Consider the following 22,665-nt stretch of genomic DNA (forward strand, 5'->3'; position numbering starts at 1 on the left):
CTACTAAACAATAGATGAAAATAAAAAGTAATTTTTTTTCATTTCTTAATTTTTTCTACTTCCATCATTTTAGTTTTTTGCCTTTCAATTTTTTTTTGTTTTTTTTCAAAACTAAACACACCTCTACTAAATACTAGGAGTAAGTGTGCATTTTAGGTTTTGGTGACAAGGGATTACAGAAGTTCAGTGAGACTTGTTGGAGATCTTCATTAGGCTTTTTATGTAAGGCCCATTATTACAGAGAACCTAATTATTCACACATCATAATTACATACAAAGGTAGTAGAAAAACTAGGAAACCCTACGAAAACTCTCCGCCTTCTGCCTTTTTCTCCTTCACCGACCCGTTGTATATATGGAAGCAGAAAGAAACAAGAGCTTAGGGAGAAAGAGGTGGTAGGACAAAAATGAGTCCAGGTTTCTGTTATTTTGGTGATTACCTTTCAAATCACCCTCAAGTTCAACCAAGTAGACATTGCTTCTGTTATTTCTTATTCCTGGTGGCTAGTTAGCCATTCACATCCAAAAGCTATATCTTATGTGTGAATGGTAGTAGGCTCACCTAAATCAGGTCTTGGCGGCCTTCTTGGGGAACTGGATTCTCTTCCAGAGTTTCGCTTACAGGCTGTCAACAACATTCCTCCTTATTCTTATTTTGTCTTATTATCAATGCTATAAATTTTAGTAATAGTACTGATGAATAAAATTTTGATTTTTTGTTCCTGGATTTCTGGATTCCAGGTTGTATTTTCAATTTATAAATAAGGGAAAAAAACAGAATGGTCGGCATCTAGGGGTTTTTAAAAACCGTTCTTATCGGTCCTACTTGCAGGCCAAGCTTGATGGAAGAAGATAATAATAATTTTATGCTCATTCATTTGTTGGGTCGGACTTGGTTTTTAGTCCTTTAAAGCAAGAGTGGTCATTGGTGTAGGTATGTACTTATTACTAGCAACTCTTAGAGTGCGTTTGGTTCGCTCTATTGGATTAGAGGTGTAATAACAAATCAACTGTTTGGTTAAATGTAATAGAATAGAGGCGTAATAGTAATATTGTGTTTGGTTGAATGGAATAGAGGTGTAATAGCTTAATAGAAAAAACTAAAATAACTAGAATACCCTTAGCATAAATTTATTTTGGTAAATGATTATTGTTATTGTTATTTAAATTTTAATAAGATTATTAATATCAATAATAAATAATTTAATCATATTTAAACATAATTATTATTAAATATATTATAATTAAAATATATAATTTAATAAAATTTTTAATAATCAATATTCTTATATGAATTTACTCAAATCAATAATATATAATACTATAAAATATAAATTAACATAATTATTATTAAATATATTATAATTAAAGTATATAATTTAATAAAATTCTTAATAATTAATATTCTTATATGAATTTACTCAAATCATAATATATGATACTATAAAAGATAATTTGAAATAATTAATATTAAAATTAACATGTAACTGTTTGTTACTCATTCTTTGTTTCTTATTCTTTTTGTTTTGATCATGTATCAATCATTTAAACCAAATGCTTGGTTGTATTGGACAGTGTTTTATTACTTTATAAATGCATGATTTTATATACACAAATACATATGTATAGGAAAATTATCTGAATGAATGGTTAATATTTATTATCAGCAAAACTTAGTATATACACACATAAATTAAGGTAAGATAATTAACTCGATATCTAGCTTGAGCAGCTCGAGTTTGTCTAAACAATACATCAAAACTTTTTATTTTGAAGCTTATAAACTTAAACAACTTAAGTGTCTTATTTTTCATTATGCTATAAAGGGAATATAAATAAATACCAGAATTTTGATACGAAAAATTGCAGCAAGCAAAGCAATATCCTGCTATTAAACTCACTATAAAATATGTAATATAGCAAACAAAGATCTCTCAACTGATCTTTAATCTTTTAATCATTTGTAAATAAAAGAAAAAATTACAAAAAAGAACAACCTGCAGAATGTTTGATGACAAAAACTAACAAAAATCCATGATTCAATATCAAATTCAAGATGCATTCTCATTTTTCAGCTTAGCAAGTTCTTGCTTGATGACTCCAGACCTCTGCAAAACCGTATTACAGCTCGTCAAGCTTCGATTGAAGTTTTGAGGAAGTGCTTTCAAGAAAAGAACTCTGGTATAAAACAGGTAGACATAATAGGGGGTGTATCGGAAACTGACCTTGATCTTAGCCAACATAAGCTTGAACCTATCAAAGTCGTTGAGAGATGCTCTTCTCTTCTGGACAATCAACTTTCTACCCCACGAGCTACTTTCCCATTTGTTCTTAACATCTGCAAGTTAACATAAGAGTGATAAGAAAGAAAACATATCTTCAAGAAACAACATTACAAATGCTGGTGAAAGCTGTCGTCGTCCTTACCAGCCTTCTCCATAGCTTCGATCAACCCATTTGTTCTTGGGAACACGTGGAATGTCAATTGTGATATCTGTCAATGTAAGCCTCTTGAAGTTCATTTGGCCTCTTACCATATCCGGGGCATCAACAAGTGCCTGCCACATTAAAAATACAGTCACTTCTTACACGCACATCTCCAAATAACACCTATAGGACTTCAACTAGACTAGTTGGCTGATAAAGGAACATTGATAATTGAGCAGACCATAATCCAAAGACTAAAACCAGCAAGATGGGTTAGTAGAAAAATTATGCAGCCAAAATTTAATGGTCACATTAAAGACATGTTTAAACCCTTCATATGACATGTGATAAAGGAAAGGGCTTTCTTACATGACCACAGGTAAGTTTGCAGGCAATTGCATGACTTGCTTCATGCAAGAATACTGTAATGAGCTTAAAAGGCAGCAACAGCACTGTTCTCCATATCTACAACAATCAGGGGGAAACATTAGGTCAATCCATTTAAGCAAACAGAGGCAACCAGTTCAAATTCCAAAGAATGCTGTATCTTTTAACAGAAATTCAACTGCAGTGAATCCCCCTAGAAAACTCCTAAAACCTTGGCATCCTCATCCTTATGAACAACTTATGAAAATTGTTGTAAATGCCATAGCATTTATGAGTTCCTTATGAACAGATTTACAACAAGTATTACAAAAGTAAATCACAAATGCTCCCAGAAAAGAACCCAATTTCCTTCAACGTGCAAACCAAGAAACTATTTAAACTGAATCTATTTCGTAATTCAAATTACCATCAATTTGCTTGGAAGTAAGTGAATGCAAATGCATGCAGGAGATAATATCAATGGAGAAGCAGATCGAAGAAGCATTCTAAAACAGAGGATTAATTTGCTTCCCTCGATTGAACTCCCTCAAATTGAAAGATCTTCAGAAACTCATTGGATTTTTCCATGAAGATTATACTGTTGACTTCCCAGCCTTAAAGATTCTTGAGATAGAAAACAGTCCAGACTTGAAGGCATTCATCCATAAATCTATCGACAAATATAACCCTACTGGTGGAGTTTTGTTCAACGAAAAGGTACTGTTTTTAACGCAGTGAATTGTACCTTATTTCCATTTCTCTTGTTATAATTAACTCTTCTAATCATTTCTTCCACAGACATGAATACTGACATCAACTATATTACTTCTGTTAAATTCACCATCTCTAAACAACATAAATTCAAGGATTAACTAAACATAACAATAAAAAGAATTCAAAACCCCAAAAAGAACAAATCTTGCAGAGACCCAAAATTAAAAAAAAATGAAACATGATTACATATGGCTTGTAAATTGAAGGTTTAGTTGACCTGTAATGAATATGGATTTCCTTTGAAATAGATTGAAGCCTTGAGTGGAGCCTGGAAAGAAGCAGAAATGGCGATAACAAGGCGCAGGCAAGGCAACCAAGAAGAGGAATAAATTAGGAGGAACGGAAAGCTTAAAAACCCAAAACACTAACCTGTAAATGACCAAATCCGGGCACAGTGCGATGAAGAAGAAGCTGTCATCAGAAAAGGGGAAACCGATTACATGCAGAATCAGCAGAGTGAAACAAATCTGGAGGGGATTAACTTGCCAACAACGAATTCGGCAGAGGCTAGAAGGAACAGAAGAGAAACGGGGAAGCAGATGGGAGGGTATAACAGGGATGGTAAACCTATGCGGAGCCTAATCTGAGCAAATGGGGTGTATTAGGAATCGGTGGATTTCACCGATTAAATTAATCGCGTATTACAGCCGTAATAGAAAAACCACGAACCAAACAACGGCATAGAGGCGTCTTAAGTGGGCCCCACCAATTAGGGGTGTATTGGCTATCCCAATACACCCAACCAAACATGTTGTTAATATTTTCTATTATGGGACTCTGAACATTCTAATGGCTTGAAGAACAATTTCAATTAAGCTGAAACTTTGATAGTTATTATCTGTTCTCTGATACTTTTTTTTGTTCTTCTTCTTCTTCTTGTAAATTGAATAATGGAACTCTAAGTGACATTTTGTTCTTCCAAGGGTTTTAGATTCATTATTTGATCTCCTAAAGGTGTGCATATTTCTAATAAGCATTGAAGTGTTGCAAGGTTTTGCTTCCTTTGCTTTTGAGGTTCAATAATTGAATAGTGATTTGATGTTTTTATTGTGTAACCGAACTCCACAATGTGATGAAATTTGTGGATTGGCCTTATTTCTCAAGAAGACACCATCCAGTACTAGGATTCAATTTTAAACCATGGTTTTGCAGTATTGGAAGCAACTTTCGCTTCTTTGATTTACTACTTTAGTCCTTTGAAATTAACTTTTTGCTGCTTTGATTAACAGTTGATGATCTGTTGGTAGGCATGCCTTGTTCCCTCGCCTATCGGATCTTGATGCGTCACAAGATGCAATCCATCATGCAAGTTATAAATTCAAGGTGGAGGGGTTGCCTGATGCACCAGTCTTTCCTTCATTCCAATCTTGGGGCAGCCTCCCTTTCCGAGTATCTATATTCCCCCTCATCCGAGGCTCAGATTTAACCTCCATAATTAATCTCAATATGGGGCTCCTACATCCTTCCTGTCAGAAGTTGATGATCTCTTAGCTCAGAAGACATTTATACAAGCCTACTGCGACTCCCTATAGCAGATAGCTTTCAGGACCTACAGAAGATAGTGTTCATAAGGATTAGACAAATTAAAGCAAATGAGCCGATGCCTAGGACTACTATGGTGTACTTATCTTCATTCTACATCCAATTTGCTTAACATATATGTACATAGTTGAAGTTACTTCCTTGCAACAAGTCTTCATTATGATTCTGGTTCATCTGTTATATTTTTTATTTTTCTCCAAAAAGTAAATGAAGTAAATTGCTGCTACTCTTTTAATTTCACTCTTACGTTTGAACACACAATAAATTTCACTTTTAATTTGCTGCTACACTTCTTAACTACATGTATCTTCTTCACTCTAGTAACACACCATAAATATAGACAATCATTCCTCTTAATCTATAATCATAAACTTCAACTAAATAATTTGTCCATAATTTTTTTTCAGTCATCTAAGGGTAATAAAAACGTAATACCAAAAGTGACTTTGAACAAATTAAATCGAAAACTAGTACAAACTGGTAAATTTGAGTTTTATTTTTTTTTTCAATTTTCTACTCAGACCAATTGAATCAACAAACCAATGATATGATCAAATTGATCATCGATCTGGTTTAAAAAACATTGAGAAAACAGAAACAAGCTGATGTAATGGCAGGATAAAATTTCCTTCGAAGTATTTACCAAATACCAGTACCATAGAATAGGCATCCATCCATCACACTGATTTACTAATAAGCAATTAGCATCCATCCATCATATGAATGTTGATACCTTCAATTCATAGCATATTACAGTGAACTCATATTTGTACAAGCAAAATAAGTCTTACCACCATCACCACTTAAAACCATCCATAACCTTACATCTCACTCCAGCCCAATCCAGTTCACGCAAAGGAAATATTGCTCCAATCAAACTCACAATTCATATATATCCATCTCTACTTAGTTTATATAATAATAAAAGTTTCAACTTTCTTGCTTTCTTCTATCACTGTTTCCGCGGTCACCACACTGCCATGGTTGTCTAGGTCCTAAGGTTTTCTGGATTACAAGGCACAAAACTGGGCTGGGGATGAGACATCACATCACGTAATATAATTCCTCCGAGCAGCAACATTTCCTACTATCTGCTAGCACAAATACAACGTTTTTACCAATCATTGATTTCTTGCACCAATGACCAAACCAGGGACAGACAAGTTACAAAGTTAAACCAAAATTAGAATCCCCAAATGACAATGCTACTAGGATAAAACAGCCAAACAAACGTAGACACCAAATGAATGGTATTCTTGGATATACAAAAGACTAATTACTGCTGATGTCATCATGCATGTTCAAACGTATATATTCATGTCTGTATAAGCAATCATAGAAGCTTCATCCTGCACATACCATGGGATTGCACTAGAGCTTTTTGATAAGCTTAAGTATTGCATCAAAATGATGAGGAGGCTAGAAGAGATGCATATAAAAAATATAAATATAGATAGCAACTTACCTACTAACATGCAAATCAAAACATTCCACGATTCCTTCTTCCACCATCAATATCTACAAAAATTTAGATCTTGTAGGCAAAAAACATAAAGCACACTTCATCTAAACAACTTGAGATGAAATATTTGCCGTCAATAATGTTCCCCGAAATCCTTCTTCAATATTTTCAACATTCATTTTCTGGTCAGAAAGCTCATCTGCGCACCACAAAAGGATCAGCAAACAATGGCAATTTCATTATTGAAATACTTGGGTGATAAAGCTTAGAATGAAAGTACCCATATAGCTTTTTGAGCAAAATGTATATATAAAAGAAAGTGAACTCTTAGAAAGGAGAAAAACGCAGTAGAAATAACTGAAATAATTTCATGTATAGTTATTTAGAAAAGGTAAAAAAGAAGTGGGTTAATAGATAATAATTAAAGCTCATTTTAAAAAATTAAATACTAATATAACCTTATGAAAATATGTTACTTGTTTAATGGATTTGTTTTATGTATTTTTCCATTCATAAGTTGGTCTCATTTGACTCATGACAACAAACTCATTCAGGGAAATTATCAATGAGTATATATAATAACTATACTTCTTTATTCAAAAAGGCATGTGAAGTTAAAATTACTAATATATCCACAACCAATGAAATAATGTAATTATATTCAGTGGATTAGTTAGAAAAGGAAAAAGAAAAAAGAAATGTTACCAGCGATATCTCTATCTTCATGAATTTCAGAATCTTTCACCCAAAGCCTATCTCCAGGAAATATATTCATGTCAGCAAGAGTAGCAGTTTCCTGATCAATTACTCGCGATCCTTTGTGCAGTATTTGGTTTTCCTTAACAACCTACATGTAGTGATTGTCAATGAGGCTGCTACTGAAAGAAAACATATTTCCTATAGTAACAACAAATGCTAATTACAAATGCATTTAAAGGAAATAAATTGAAGATAGCAATATCTCAATTTCAAGTAGACGATCAAGCAAACCTTCTAAAATTAAATAATATCAAGAAATTGTCTACTGCCACACTTTCAATCAAAGGTTGACATTAACCCCAAATTAGCGGGCAATGTCCAGCCAAATCATATATAACCAACTCCAGCAGAAACTTTATTTTCACATGTTTGATCAAAATTGGTCCACATAAGTGATTTTAAATTCCATAAAGCTATTCTCCAAAAATAATTCCACGAAGCTAAAACGGAACGATTGAGCAATTTCAGGAAAGTAATGGTGCGTTGCAACTTAACCTACTAATATCATTTAAATAAATAAAATATTGTAATGAAAGTGACAAGACTGTTAAAATCAGTGCAACAATATAAATGGTTCATATAATATTAATAAGTAAGATTTTATTAAACTCAACAACAATACGTCACCAAAAGGTTAAGGTCCACAAAATGGTAATGCATTAAACAAGGAATTTGTAGGGAAAAAAATGGCATGTAGGCAGAGACAAGATTGCCAGTGCAGTTAAAGTAGTCTGAAACATGAAAACACATGTTCTAGACAGAGAAAGGGGTATATATGTTCATAGTTCTGCAATGTAAAGATACCTACTTAGTTAAGAAAAAGCACATAAAACAAGCACAAAATTTCTAAGGAAACAAATATATTGTTAAATTCCACAAATTCAACAATGCGTACCCCAAGTGATTCCCATATCATCATTTTCAACTGATATATTGAGGTAGTTGCAGAAACTCTTAAATTTACTAAATTTCCATTGTTTGTCCTCCGAGAACGCTTGGAGGTTCGTCGATCAGGCTCAGAGGACTCAGATGCTTGTAAGATTGACTTTGGAGCTTCTTTTCCACGTACAAGATAAACATAAATATCTTCATCAGCATAGTTAAGCTTTTGCATCAACTCGCAGCTTTCTCTTTCTCCAATGCACTCCTCACATACCTGGAAAATATCAACATAAGTAGACCAAACTTTCAAATACAAGAGTACTGCTGGAAAAAAATCCAACCATGTTTTGGGCAAAAACTTTGACATAAATCATTTCCCAGATTCGATGCAAGTAAAAATTATTTAAAAAAAAAAAAAACTTTAAGCACTATGTACCACATTCCTTTCTATGAAATTCCCTGGCCAACCAGGACCAGCATGTCATACTTGCCTTCTTCACATGTGCGTCTAACATATGCAACAATTTTCTATGAACAAGTGAGGCAATCCTACAAAGTAAATTCTGAAAGCATTAATTACATTCATTTAAATGAGGTTGGCAAGCCCTCAGAACTCCTAACAACCACAGCAGAATGTTACAATCCCACTCTAGCCAGTATTACATTGTTCAAGTTTCATAACTTCTTAGATATCTCAGAATGTTTGAAAACCTATGAACAATAAAGCATTCTTGCCCTTAAAATTATGAGGAACCTTTTAGAATTGGATAAATCAAATAGCATATATTTCCTTCTTCCACTAATCATATTTCCAATTACCTCTGCTTGAATTGAATGCATAAAACACACCTGTTTATTTGAAGAAAAATAAAAATTAAAAAATATATAGCATTCTCTATCTTCTTCCAATTGTTTTTCTAGTTCTTCAAATTCTCATCTTATTTCCATGCAAAAAAAGTCCTGCATACCTCAGGATGTGCACATCACATTGCATTATGGAAAGTTAACAACACGAACAACCAACACTTATAACCACCTAGATAAGAGCACAAAAGTTTCTTTTTCTTTTGTAACAACTATAATATTAGCTAAATTATCATCAAGTTTTAACTCACAAAAAAGAAGCCAACGTTCATAAATCCTAAATCAAAATAAGCTCCGTTACATAGATCACATAACCAGAAGAAATTTTCAAAACACGTAACAGGAATAAAATTACAATATTACCTCTGGGCAGGTCCTAATCACTGGTTGCCTTGACTCATTCTCATTATTTACTTCATTTTGAAGATCAAGCGGCTGCTCACACATTGGCATGCCCCCACAGCATTCAGCCAAATCATTAGAGCTACAAAGCTCAATTATAGCAGATATGCCATTCTCCTCAGTACCACCCCATTCTTCACAAAAGCATTTCCAATCGTTCTCAGTGATAATGGTCAACCTATCTGTCTAAAATCCAAAGATGAGACTTTAAATTTTGAACTAATATTCTAGATGAAGAAAAAATTTGGATATTGCCAAAAAGTTCAAAAATAAAAAACAGCACTAGTAGGTATCACCATCTGCATATTCAACAAAATGAATATGTATAAACACTCATATACTTACAGTAGAACCCTTCTGGAAAAAGGATCCACGTTTGTAGGCCACTTTAGGTGGCCTCTCCAGAAGGCGTGAATGCTGGAGAAAAGAAAGGTGGAAGGCTGTTAGAACCAATATCCTCGTGAATAATAATAATTGGAAAAGAAAGGAAAAAGATCACAAACTGAAAGCAAAATAGGCCCCGATAATCTACAGATAAAATTTTACTTCCAACAGCATATTCCTCATTGTAAGTATGAAAGTCAATTTCAACCATAAGGTGGTTGTTGGCCCATTCATAAGTTCATTATTTCTATATTCTTTAACTGCTGCCAAAAAACATCATTACCAAATGACAGAAAGCACCAAAATGCACATAGAAAAAGGCTGGTCACTTCCCCACCAAACCAAACCAACAAGCATCAATCATAGGTAGGGAATAATCCTAATATATTCAGGGTTGGATAAAATTTAATGGGGTCTGAAGAACCTCAAACTGCAATGGTAAACAAGCACCAATCCTAGGTAGGGAAAATAATCATCCGCAATGGCACTAGACTATTAAAAAGAACTATTAGAAGAGTTGCAAGTGACCTTTTCGCATTTAAGCAAATTAATGACGCCATCAAGAATTTCAGGTTCCATGAATGAAGTATGTTTGCTGCTTGCAGTGACATAGCTCCTCCATTTTGAAAGCCAAGAAGAAGGCAGCAAGTAGTACTTGCAATTTGAAGACAGCGGGATACTCTTGCCCGTGGCTAACTTTTCATGGTTTTGACGCTGTTTAAGCTTCATTTCTCTGTAGCATGAACAATCAAATTCAATCAACCATGAAAGCATATTGACAGATAGCAACAAACTACGAATGAGAACTTAGTTCAGATTACCTTCTAGAATCCTCCAAGCATGCAACTTCTGAAAGTGTATTGCTGCACTCAGGACACTCTTCAGAGTCGGAAGGAAAAGTTGAACAACCTGAAGAATCATCAGGTTTTACTGTAATTGCATCCTCATAAAAGAAGAGCCATAGCTTCTCAGGGACCAGCAATCGCTTAGCACCAGCAGCTTGCTCTGGCATCAGGTGCCCATGAGGGCACCTAATTGACATTGTTGGTCCAGCATCAGCTTCACAAGGTGCATCAAGGTTTTTTCTTTTCACCCACTGCTGTAACCTACAAGTAGAAAATGTTCAGTGTCACTATAAACTCAGAACATAGCAACACAGGGCAGTGAAACCAAAAGGCTAGAAGGTATGCGTTTCCTACAACAGTTATTAGAAGAAGAAAAGGACCCTTACCTATAATAATCTACCGCAGTCAGGAAAGGTAATCAAATTAGTGAGACTATTTAAAGCAGAAATAAAATAGAAACAGCTGTAGTCATACCATGCCTTTGATATATAGTAGGCTCCATCTTCGCACTTGGCTAAAAGTACATCTTCTGCAATCTCTTTCATCAATTTTCTTCGATCCCTATAGCTGTCTGCACATACAACTGTATGTGCCACATCAATAAGGCAGTCCAGGCAGTGATCACCTTTGGCAAATGTTGGGCCCCCATGGTACTGGTTTGCACAAGCACCATCAAAATGAACCCAGAGGTATTTGACATCACACAATAGGGGAAAACAAGATATCAAAATGGAAAAGCAAAATATTACATATGTACAAAAACATTAACATAACAATAATCATTTTTACATTTTGACAAAAAAGCAAATATGCAAAACAGAATTCAAACCTAGAAAAGCAAGTACACTCATGCAGCAATAAAAGTCATCCATTTCATTAAAATTTAACCAAGCGCTAAAGATTAAAAAAAGACAGACAAGAAAGGTATCTAAGTGTAATTAAACGTGAAAAGCAAATAACAGTGGACAGAGTTCATGCAATAGAAGTCATATGATTAAAATGAAGCTACCTTAGACAACTTTGTCCAGGCTCCAGCTGACAATCGCTTCACAGAGCCAGCTTTGGAAAGTGGTATTTTTCCATGGGAACATTGGATAGATGTATTATCTAAAACACTGCAGGACATCAAACCATCAGCTGTAAGAGTAAACCTCGCAACAGTGGCCATGGAAAATTTTAAAAATCCATAAAGGGAACTAAATTTGGAAAAAAAAATACAAGCTTAAGCAAGATTACTAACAAGCAGAAGTCCACACCTTAGAGGACAACTATTTAACATCCATAAATGCATGAGCAAATAAAAAAGGAAGGATTCAAATAAAATGTAGCACTATACTTACGGTGGAGAAATATTATCAGCCCATTGGCGAAGCCAGTCTGTGGAAATCCAATAGAACGGTTCTTCAACTGAATGAACAGGAGCTTCAGACAGCACTGATCTCACTTCCTGTCTCCTTTCTGTTATGTGATCTAGTTCTCTTTTCTTCTTCAATTTGTATTGTTCACAAGCATCAACATATGATGAATTCAAGTTTGTTATTTCCTCACAAAGATGAGATGGAAGTGAAATCCCATCATGTAAGAAAACTGCATCCCCTTCTATTTCCATGGTGCTGGCACCATTCTTCTTAGAACTAAGATTGTACATTAGCATGTAGGCATCAGTAGATGAAAACATCTCTATATGACTCCCAACACTAGATTCTTCATGTTGCAGCTGAATGGGATCCAAATGATTTCCATTGGCAGTGCCATCCCCTCCTGTGCAAGACGAATGAACAACTGCATCTGATCGATTAGATTTAGAATTGGAAGTTGAAGAGCCTTCTCCAAATGGATGATGACCCAAGTTTGAGACATGCTCGTCATCAAACTCCCACCACTGCCCTGTATTCTCATCCTTAATATGAGCTATATAGTGGCCACTGTTTGCAGCAGTTCCTTTGTGAATAAGAACTGCCGACAAGTCATATATTAATTCCACTTGAGAAGGCTTTGACAACCTCCCCCGCATATCTAGCTTTCCAGGAAAAGAGAACACAGAAGTAATCTTCTTCTTTGAAGTAGTCTACTGACACATTGAAGCACAGAAAATATTAAAAGTGTTATGACTGTTTGATGAAGCATGCTTTTGACAAGAGCTTCTACCACAAACAACACAAATGAATTACTTATGCATCACATCAAAGGTCATAATAGAGAGGAAAAAGGATCTGCTAATCATTTAATTGTAAGATATTAAAGCAAAAAGCAAAATGATACCCAATACACCATCAATTACCTTTTGAAGGAAATCATAGCGCTTCAGCTGAAAATTAAGCACATCAGGGAGTGTCCGCAACTTGATACTGCGAGAGGCATCAACTCTTATGTTACATGACTCACAAAAATATTGGTTATCGCCATGCAACTCTTCCACACTCAGGTAATCAGTTAAACTCTCCTCAAGAGTTTTGAGGCCCTTGACATTTAACTCAAGCTCATAAAAATCTTCCATCTTTGAAGAAGCTTCAGAATCTTTGCCACATCTTGAGCACCTATACATGAAGGATAATACATAAATCTAAAATAAAATACATTCTTCTAACTTGAACTTGTTGCATCCATAAGATCAGTCACAAGCTTGCAGTATCAAATTCCATAGGCAGGAAGACCATTTATATATATTCAAAGGTGTGAGAAAATAAGTGGTTGAATAGGGTAAAATGCAAACCTCAATACAAATTGCTACAGCAAAACTACCAAGACACTAACAAATAACCTCACAACGAAAAGTGGTTGCAACTAGTAGATGATTGAAAAGTTTACATGAGGCAGCTGCTATAATACTGGAGGTTTGTACTAGTAGATGATTGACAAAGGCTGTTGATTCATACACCTCTCATTTAAACTAATGCTAGCTCAAGCATGACAGAAACCTAGACTAAAAGCAAGCTGACATTGAAGGAATTATTTGAAATAAGGCAACAAAAAAGAGTATTCGTGGAGGAATAATCCACTTATGAACAAATGTAAGCAAGTGGTAGTATTAAATGGCATAATGATATCTCTTGAAAGCTTCCAGAGTGCACTAAAATTTTTCCCTTGATATTGAAGAGTGGGTTTTCTTTATCTCTCAGTTTTCTTCCCTTTTAAGTTAATTAGTTCTTTTTCTCTCGCTCATTTCCTAAAAGTCAATCACCATTCGTTATTTAGTTATACTAGAGGCAGGCATCAAGGATTGAATCATATATGAGCATCTTATAAGTCTCCAAAACATATCAAACCAAGTAAAAGAAGAAATATAGCAATAATGCCAGATAGAAAATAGAAAATCATAATTTGCAAACTAGCACTGATGAAATTGATCTTACGTTGTAACATGAGATACACTTCCTCGAAAGAGATCTTGAACAATTGTCCTTGCTTTGGAAACTTGAGAATCACTTAGACAACGCTCAAGCAAAGAAAAAAGTAAGGTCAGGAATTCATGGCTATCCTGTTGAACTCCATTATCTAACTCGAGTGTTTTTATAAAAGGGGCAGAGTCAATGAAAGCCATTTTACTAGCATGCAACTGCGCAAAAAGTCGTGCAAGTTGATCTAAGACAGGATGTCGGTTCAAAACATCAGGTTCAACAGAGAAAACACCTTGTCGAAATGATTTGTTCATGTACAAGCACTGTAAAATGCTGTTAGCATAGCATGTTGCACCCAGATTCGTAAGACCTGCAGGTGAGTAAGCAGAAGCACGGAGATCTTTACATGGATCTGGACCAAGAGCTTGAATAATATCCGACATTTTCTGCCATAAGCCAGCTTTCCGACTGCCATTAGGAGGTGGAATCAACCCACAAAAACAATTCGGGTTGTCCTTAGTATTCACACGACAGCCTTGACAAACCGGTTTTGTGATCATGTACAGCTGATTTACATCATCATCAGTTATTTCACCTGTCAGGTGAATTTTCCTACACAAGGGGAAGAAAGATTCAAAAAGAACGCCAATATAAAGCTTAGTGGCTTCCCCAGCACCCCCCGTGAGGAAAAAGAACAAGTAAAATATTACTGAGTCTTAAATAAAAAATAGCTTAGTACCTTAATATTTCAGTAGTTGTATCATCATTCTCCACCTGTCTGTGTCTTTTATTTTTACAACGGGTTGTTGGTCGGCTCATTTTATCATTGACCGACCCTGCTGTGGGCACAAAAATGAGATTAGGTCATATAATGTTGTTTAAGGAATAAAGGCAAAATTGCAAGTTTAATTGAGAGTTTCAGGCTCTGAGCATGAGCATTAAATTCATCCTCATAAAGGACCAAATAGAATCAATTATCTTCGGAAAGAGCCAATCTTAGGACAGCACCCAGCATACATTTGTTAGCAAACGGTTCCCGGCCGCTATTTCGCCGTCCCACACAGCTAAAGACCTCAATACCGGTGTGAACAAATTTCACGTCAATAGCGGCGGATCACGACCACCAATAGCAGAGTAACGGGAAATAGCGGCGTCGCAAAATCGATACCTTTAAAAAAAAGTTCTTCTCACCAAAGTAAACAGGGAGAGAATATGATGAGACAGAGTAACGAGGAGTAGGATTGAAAACAAAAACAAAAAAATCTAATATAGCAGAGTGATGCAGATGCAGAGGCAGAGACCAGAGACCAGAGAACACAACCCGAGCCATACCTCAAAATTGAATGACTCGGAGTTGAAATCAATCTTCAAATTAAGTTTAGGGTTTCGATAATTACCTTGTTTAATTTTCTGGTCTTTGGCTAGGTTGCCGGAAACTTGAAGGTAAGAGAAGGGTTGGGTCAGGAACTGGAGGCGGCGGAGGAGGCGGAGGGACTGGGGCAAAATGGGAGGGAGAGAAGACGAGGCTGGGACAGAGTGGTGGTGGGAGGCTTGTTTGGCGGGGGATGTGAAGAGAGTGGGTCGGGAATTTTTCAAGGAAATTTTGGGGAAAAAAATCTTTTTTGATTTGTAATTTTATTTGAAGAAAATATTAACAATCTAATAGAAGTTAAATTTATATAATTTTGATGTAATTACAACAGTCACTTGGGCTGTTTTAAATATGGTTAATTTAAGTTGGGTTAATTTGAGTTTTGATATTCAAGTTATTTTTTAATTATTTAGGTAAATTTTAAATTTGAATTATTTTAAATTCTAGCCAATTTTGTTTTAATTATTTCGGCTTTTCTATTTTTTTAAATGATTATTTCATATTTAATAATTTAAGTTTAATTTAATACACATCATACTGAATGAGATAATTTTATATTTAAGTTATTTATATGTTTTAGGTTTGAGGAATGATACTTACCAAGATTGCTTTGCCAAGCTGCTGCGGCTTGGGATGGGGGAAAGTGGTAGTGACGGTAGAGAGAAGAGGGATGAGATTTCCCTCATAAAAGAAGAAATTATTTAACTATCTGTCAAAGGGTCGATGGTGATTCTGAGTGTGAAACCAACTCTGATTTGTACAATTTGGACAGAGAAGCTTTACAACCCGGAGAGTTTTAAGGCACAAATGAAGAGCATATGGAAACCAAAAAAGAAGTTTGAGATTCAGACAGCGGGGCAGAATTTATTTTTGATCGTGTTTGAGTTAGAAGAATATTTGGAGCTAATTATGGAGGGAAGACTATGGCTATTCCGAAAAAGTCTAATTTTATTTGATAGGTTAATTCAATCGGTGGAAAGATCCCACATTCGGCTTAACTCTCACCATTTTGGTTAAAGATAGGTTCATGTTAACCAGAATTTGATAAAAAAGATCTATTACACGCCATAGGTGTCAGTTTTGGAGGGGTGCTCAGATCTGAAATTAGTGGAGAATGGTGTCGCCTTAAAATAAACCTTAATGTACAGAAACCCCTTCGACGAGGTATTTTTGTCTCAATGGATAATAGGAATAAATGGTGGATTTCTTTTAAGTATGAGAAATTACAAATGTTTTGCTTTGGATGTGGAAGGGTGGGGTATGGCCTTGTAGATTGTAGTGAGTTGAATCCTGCAGAAAAAATTAAAATCAGAGAGGATCCACCATACACGCTGGCACTAAAAGCAGAATCAAACTTAACCGGGAAGTAAAGTATTAAATTTAATAATTTTTCAAAAAAGGTTAGGGCTCAATGCTCTTATACAGGTGGTTCTGAGGTGGAGGCAATCAAAGATAAAATAATTGGAAAAGTGAATAGTTTGAAGGGCATGATGCACGAGAGACTACAATCGAGTGGTGAAGAGAAGATGATGAAGAAACAGGAGGAAGTATCTACAGTCATGAAAGATGAACAAATGGTTGAAACCAAGAGCAGACAGGTTAATAATTTAAATTTAGCTAAGAAGGCAAGTTGGAAAAGAATTGCTCCAGTACAAATGATGACTCAGCGAAAGGATGAAAGCTGTACTAGGAAAAGGAAAGCTTCTGAAGACAAATTTGAGATTTGTAGTGTAGAAGCTGCATATGAAGACGAAACTAAAAGGCTGAAAAAGATAGAGAAAAGGTATGTGGAGAAATGTTATCAGAAGCGATGATTAATGCTATGGAGCAGAGTGATGTTCAACTACTTATGGGATCAGCGGCTGCTAAGAGGCAAGCCGACCAAACTCAATAAAAAGAATTAGTTGGAACGTTCGTGGATTGGGGAGTCCACGGACAATTAGAAGGTTGCGGTACTTTTTAAAGCAGCATAATCCCCAGATGGTCTTCTTAATAAAAGGTCAGAAGAAGTTGTGGTTTTCAGAATGGGATTGATGTTGACGCAGAAGATTCCCGAGGTGGTTTATGTTTAGCATAGAAATGAGAGATCACAATTACTTTAAGAAGTTTCTCCAAGAATCACATTGATGCAATGGTTATAGAGGATAATGGTAATAAAGAGTGGAGATTTACAGGATTTTATGGCTCCCCTTCTGTCAATAATAAGAATACTTCTTGGAAACTGCTACGGAAATTGGGACAAGATCAGAGGCACCCATGGTTTGTAAGCGGGAATTTTAATGAAATTATGTATTCTTTTGAGAAAAGTGAAGGGTTACCAAGAGATGAAAGACAGATGGAGGCATTTCGAGAAACCCTAGAAGAATGTCAATTAGAAGATTTAGGATATACAGCGGTTTGGCTCACATGGGAAAAATGAAATTTGCCAGAAACAAATATCAAAGAAAGACTGGATAGGGGAGTTGCTAATGATAAATGGAGGAATCTTTTTCCAATGGGCAACATTCACCACTTAACTCATTCGATGTCTGATCATTGCCCACTTCTTCTTAATACAAAAAGTGGAAAAACTTATGTGGAGAGTCTATGGTTTAAATTTGAGGTGTGGTGGACCATGGAAGAGTCTCTTGAGGGAGAAATTAAAGCATATTGGGAATCATCTACAGGTACTATATTGGAGAAACTAGAAAAGCTACAATCAATTCTAAAGAAATGGGCAAGATCAATTAAAAAAGGGCGATAAGGGCTAAAAAAAAGCTTACTAAGGAACTTGAGATGTTGCTGGAGGAAGAAAGAAATGATGATACAATGGCAAAGATTATTGATACTAAGGTTCACCTGAATATAGAAATTGATAGAGATGAAATTTACTGGGAACAGAGGGCAAGGGCGAATTGGCTTAAAGTAGGGGACAATAATTCAGCTTTTTTCCATAAGTATGCCTCATTTCGTAGGAAAAAAAAACACTATATCGAGGCTGGAGTTAGACGGAGGAGGAGAGGTTACTGAAGTAAGTAAGATCAGTGAAGCTGGTACTTTATTCTTTCAGGAGTTATTTACGTCAAAAGGAGTAGGAGAGCTATCTCATCTCTTAACGGGCATTGAGGAAAAATTTTCGCCAGATATGAATGACGTTTTAATGTCAAATTTTACGAAAGAATAAGTGTATTCAGCTTTGAAAGGAATGGGGCCAACTAAAGCACTAGGACCTGATAGATTTCCAGCACTATTCTTTCAACGATATTGGCATATAGTAGGTAAAAAAGTCATTACTTTCTGTTTGGGAATTTTAAATAATGGTAAAAATTTTGGCCCTCTCAATTCAACTGATATTGTACTTATTCCAAAAACCCAGAACCCTACGAACTTAGCAAAATTTAGACCTATAAGTTTGTGTACAGTTCTCTACAAAATTGTGGCTAAGACAATTGCCAATAGACTTAAAGGGGTTATGGGGAGATGTATTGATGTGGCACAAAGTGCTTTTATCCCAGGAAGGCTAATTTTTTATAACATTTTACTAGCTTACAAGATCCTACACACGTTTCAATGAAAATGCACAGGAAAGAAATGATATATGGTAGTTAAACTTGACATGAGCAAAGCTTATGATAAGGTCAAGTGGGGTTTTCTTAAGGAAGTTATGTTGCGAATGGGTTTTGCAAAAGAATGGGTTGATTTAATTATGAAATGCATTATTACAGCAACTTACGTAGTCAATACCAATAGAAGAAGAGGACGAATTTTTCAATCTTCTAGAGGGTTGCGTCAGGGTGACCCCCTTAGTCCCTTTCTATTTCTATTATGTAGTGAAGGACTTTCGATATTAATGAGATTAGCAATTAAAGAGGGTCTGATAAAAGGAGCAGAGGTAAGCAGGAAAGGACAAGGGATTTCACATTTACTTTTTGCAGATGATTGCATATTGTTCGGTGAAGTAACAAATAATGGAGCGAGGTTGCTAAAAGGATTTCTAAAGGAATATGAAGAATGTTCTGGCCAGTGTGTTAATTTTGATAAATCTATGGTTTTTTTCAGTTCGAATACATCAGTAGAAAAAAGAGGTGAAGTAGTAGCAAGCTCAGGGGTAAGAGGGTCAACAAATATGAAAAAGTACTTAGGTCTTCCTAATGTGGTTGGTAGACGTAAAAAGGAGTCGTTTCAAAATCTAAAAGATAAGGTCAATTCCATAATTAAAGGTTGGAGTACCAGATTATTATCACAAGAAGGTAAGGATGTATTCATTAAATCAATATTTCAGGCTATTCCAACCTACGCTATGTCATGTTTCCTTCTTTCTAATTCCCTATGTGGAAAACTGGAAAGGATCTTTGCTAATTTTTGGTGGTAAAAGGCGCAAGGGAAAAGAGGAATTCACTAGTGTAAATGGCAGTATATGTGTCTATCCAAAGAAGATGGAGGAATGGGCTTTAGGAATATGGCTAGTTTTAACGTCTCCTTATTAGCTAAACAAGGTTGGAGAATCCTAAGTAATCCTAATTCGTTAGTTGCACAAGTATTAAAAGCTAAATATTTTCCAAAAACGAATTTTTTAAATTCGCGCCTAGGGAATAATAGTTCTTTCACATGGAAGAGTATATGGGCAACTAAAGGCATTCTAGCAGACGAACTATGCTGGAAAGTGGGGAAGGGTACTGAAACCTCAGTTATTAAAGATTTGAATTATTCTAGATTATCGTCTCATATTAATAATTTGCGTGACTTTAAAGTTGTTGAACTAATTGATGATAGCAACAAAAAAAAGAGTTGGTAGATTCTACTTTTCCAGTAGAGGTAGCTGAGAAGATTCTCCGCATTCCGTTAGCAAAAGAGCTTAACGATAATTTTCTGGCCTGGAGGGGGGAGTCTTCGGGAGAATTCACGGTGCGGAATGCCTATAAACTAGTACAGGGCATTGAAATTTATCCTAGAGCTTATGCTTTACAAAACGGGTATAGGAAATTTTACAGAAATCTTTGGCTCTTAATCTACCTTCTAAGTTAAAAATTACAGTTTGGAGAATATCATGGAATTATCTACCAACACGGGTTAACTTGCAGCACAAAAGGCTATTAAACAACATAATTTGTTCTGGGTGTGGAAGAGCAACAGAAACCACGAATCATCTATTTCGCGAGTGTCATGTTGTAATATCAGTATAGAAAGAGTTATCATTCTCGGAGTTATTACAAGTATCTCATATGGAATTTATACAGTGGCTCACCTGGGTTTTTGAACAGAATACCCCCTCTCGGTGCAGGATCTTTTACTGCGCTCTTTGGGCAATTTGGGGAGAAATGAACAAGAGAGTTCATGAAAAAGCCAACAGATCTGGGAAAGAGATTGCAAGTTTTATTAAGAGACACATTTATGAACTTAATGGGATTGAAGAAAAAGTACCAAAGATTTTAACAGGAGTCAGAAAATGGAAACACCCACCTGGTCAGTTTGTGAATATTAACTTTGACACAGCATATGATGGGAATCTGTGTCAATCAGCTGTGGGGATTGTGGCTAGGGATAGTGAAGGAAACATCCTCTTATCATTCACAGAGATCCATCACCAAGTCGTATCAGCTTTTGCTGCCAAAGCAATTGCTTGCCGAACAACAACTCAAATTGGTATAGACATGCAATGGTCAAATATCATCATTGAAGGGGATGCATTATCAATTATAAAGAAGTGCAAGATAAAAAGTCATGATAAATCAATGGTCGGAGCATATATCCTAAATCTAAAAAATATTGTTTTGAGCACATTCCAAGAGCAGCAAACAGCCTGGCACATACATTAGCAACGGAGACATTAAAGAAGAAAGACGAGATTTACCTGATAGGAAGAGTCCCTGAGTATGCTGAGAATTTGAAGGAAAACTAGATTGAAGATGAAATGGATGAGAAAGAATAGAAAGGCTAAAATGTGGAAATCAAAAGATTTGGTGAAAAGGCCTCCATTGGAATCTGAAAATGTCCTACAGAAGAAATGGCAGGACAGGAACAGATCATTTTTCTGATTGGGCAAAATCGCGGTGTCATTAATTAGGATCTAGAGTCTCCTGATTATTATTACTCTGTTTTTGAATTTTTAGGGTCGGTACTTCAATTTCGGGCCTCTTTTAATTGCTTGCTATAAGGTTTGGACTCTAGCATTTGTTTTATTTTGTTTTTCCGTGTCAAAGTTTTACTTCTGGGCCTTTTGCATTTGTTTTTCCTATTAGTCTGGGCCATGTTATGTATTCTTAAATTTTAGTTTAATAAAGCTCAATCTGAATTTAGTTTCAAAAAAAAAGGTTTGAGGGAATGATGTATAAAGTTTTTTTTAATTTTAAAATAAAATTACATTAAAGTTAAATAAATTATATAATTTACTTAAATTTATTATAAAATTTATAATTATTAGAACTTTTTAAGAAAATATTATAAAATATTATAAATTTAAATTGATCCACTTAAAATATATAAAACCATAAAAAAATAAAATCATTTTCAATTGTTATTTTATTTAGTTTATTTTAAATTCTCGATATAAATATTTTATTGTTAATGACATTTTTAATTTTTATTTCTATTTTTATAATTATTAACATTATTTAATTCAAAATTTGTGGGACAACCATAAATTAATTAAATTTTTAGGATTTAAATCACCTATAAAATTAAAGATCTATTTGTTTCACTGAAAATGGCTTTCGAAAAATAACTTACTTTTCTAGAAAAAGCTAATATTTTCTAGTATTTGGATGAATTTGTGTAAACTATTTTCTGTTATTTGTCAGATTTCTTGAAAATATTTCATAAAAGCTGTTTTCAATGAAACAAACATACATATAAGATTTTCTTATCTTTTTATTGTTTAATTGAGTTTATTTTATATCTATAAATTTATATTTTACATTGTTATTGCATATATTAACAAAAATAATATAATATATAAATACATCAAATTAAATACATAATATTACTCAATTATTAAGCTATAATATTAACATGCATAAATTGAAAACAATCAAAGCGAATAGATAACTCTTGATTGTATTATAAAAACACAAAAAAAAAGGATTGAATAATAATAAATTAGCTTCCAAACCATAATTAGCACTATATAAAATTATATTAATAATTTTATCCAAGTGCATAATTAGTAGTACATCGCATGATGGCTACAATATTAGTTTGAATAATAATAAATTAGCTTCAAAAAAATAGTAGAACAAAAATTAAATAAAAGCTAATTTATTATTCAATTAG

The 22,665-nt window shown here is 34.7% G+C and overlaps 1 protein-coding gene and 1 pseudogene across 10 annotated transcripts; both read right to left on the reverse strand.

Moving 5' to 3' along the window:
• Nucleotides 1-1,863: 1,863 nt before the first annotated feature.
• On the reverse strand, nucleotides 1,864-4,317 carry LOC121203475 (uncharacterized; annotated as a pseudogene).
• A 320-nt stretch (nucleotides 4,318-4,637) lies between these two features.
• On the reverse strand, nucleotides 4,638-21,460 carry LOC107888369 (ubiquitin carboxyl-terminal hydrolase 26). 10 transcript variants are annotated; one of them, XM_041109302.1, is made up of 17 exons: nucleotides 21,248-21,460; nucleotides 20,857-21,000; nucleotides 20,642-20,748; nucleotides 14,785-14,881; nucleotides 14,061-14,657; nucleotides 12,989-13,244; nucleotides 12,048-12,775; nucleotides 11,717-11,822; nucleotides 11,182-11,360; nucleotides 10,684-10,968; nucleotides 10,391-10,595; nucleotides 9,824-9,895; nucleotides 9,440-9,664; nucleotides 8,226-8,486; nucleotides 7,277-7,418; nucleotides 6,575-6,770; nucleotides 5,796-6,200 (listed from the first exon to the last, which is right to left on the reverse strand). In XM_041109302.1, exons 3-16 carry the CDS (start codon nucleotides 20,730-20,732, stop codon nucleotides 6,676-6,678), a joined length of 3,339 nt encoding a protein of 1,112 aa, XP_040965236.1. In that variant the 5' UTR covers nucleotides 20,733-20,748; nucleotides 20,857-21,000; nucleotides 21,248-21,460; the 3' UTR covers nucleotides 5,796-6,200; nucleotides 6,575-6,675. The 10 variants fall into 10 exon arrangements, with proteins under 10 accessions (XP_040965233.1, XP_040965236.1, XP_016667941.1 ...); XM_016812452.2 differs by having other exon boundaries at nucleotides 14,785-14,884; XM_016812454.2 differs by having other exon boundaries at nucleotides 20,857-21,015; nucleotides 21,248-21,456.
• Nucleotides 21,461-22,665: the final 1,205 nt, after the last annotated feature.

This window comes from Gossypium hirsutum, chromosome D13, assembly GCF_007990345.1.
Source record: "Gossypium hirsutum isolate 1008001.06 chromosome D13, Gossypium_hirsutum_v2.1, whole genome shotgun sequence".
In the NCBI taxonomy this organism is placed as follows: domain Eukaryota; kingdom Viridiplantae; phylum Streptophyta; class Magnoliopsida; order Malvales; family Malvaceae; genus Gossypium; species Gossypium hirsutum.

What these genes read in the sequence shown, in the direction of transcription:
- LOC107888369 (XM_016812452.2), bottom strand. Translation starts at nt 20,732, where the DNA reads ATGAACTCTCTTGTTCATTTCTCCCCAAATTGCCCAAAGAGCGCAGTA. An exon ending in ACAACTACTGAAATATTAAG is followed by an intron (nt 14,658 to 14,784) that starts GTACTAAGCTAT and finishes CCCCTTGTGTAG; the next exon opens with GAAAATTCACCTGACAGGTG. An exon ending in TGATTAGGACCTGCCCAGAG is followed by an intron (nt 8,487 to 9,439) that starts GTAATATTGTAA and finishes GATATTTTCCAG; the next exon opens with GTATGTGAGGAGTGCATTGG.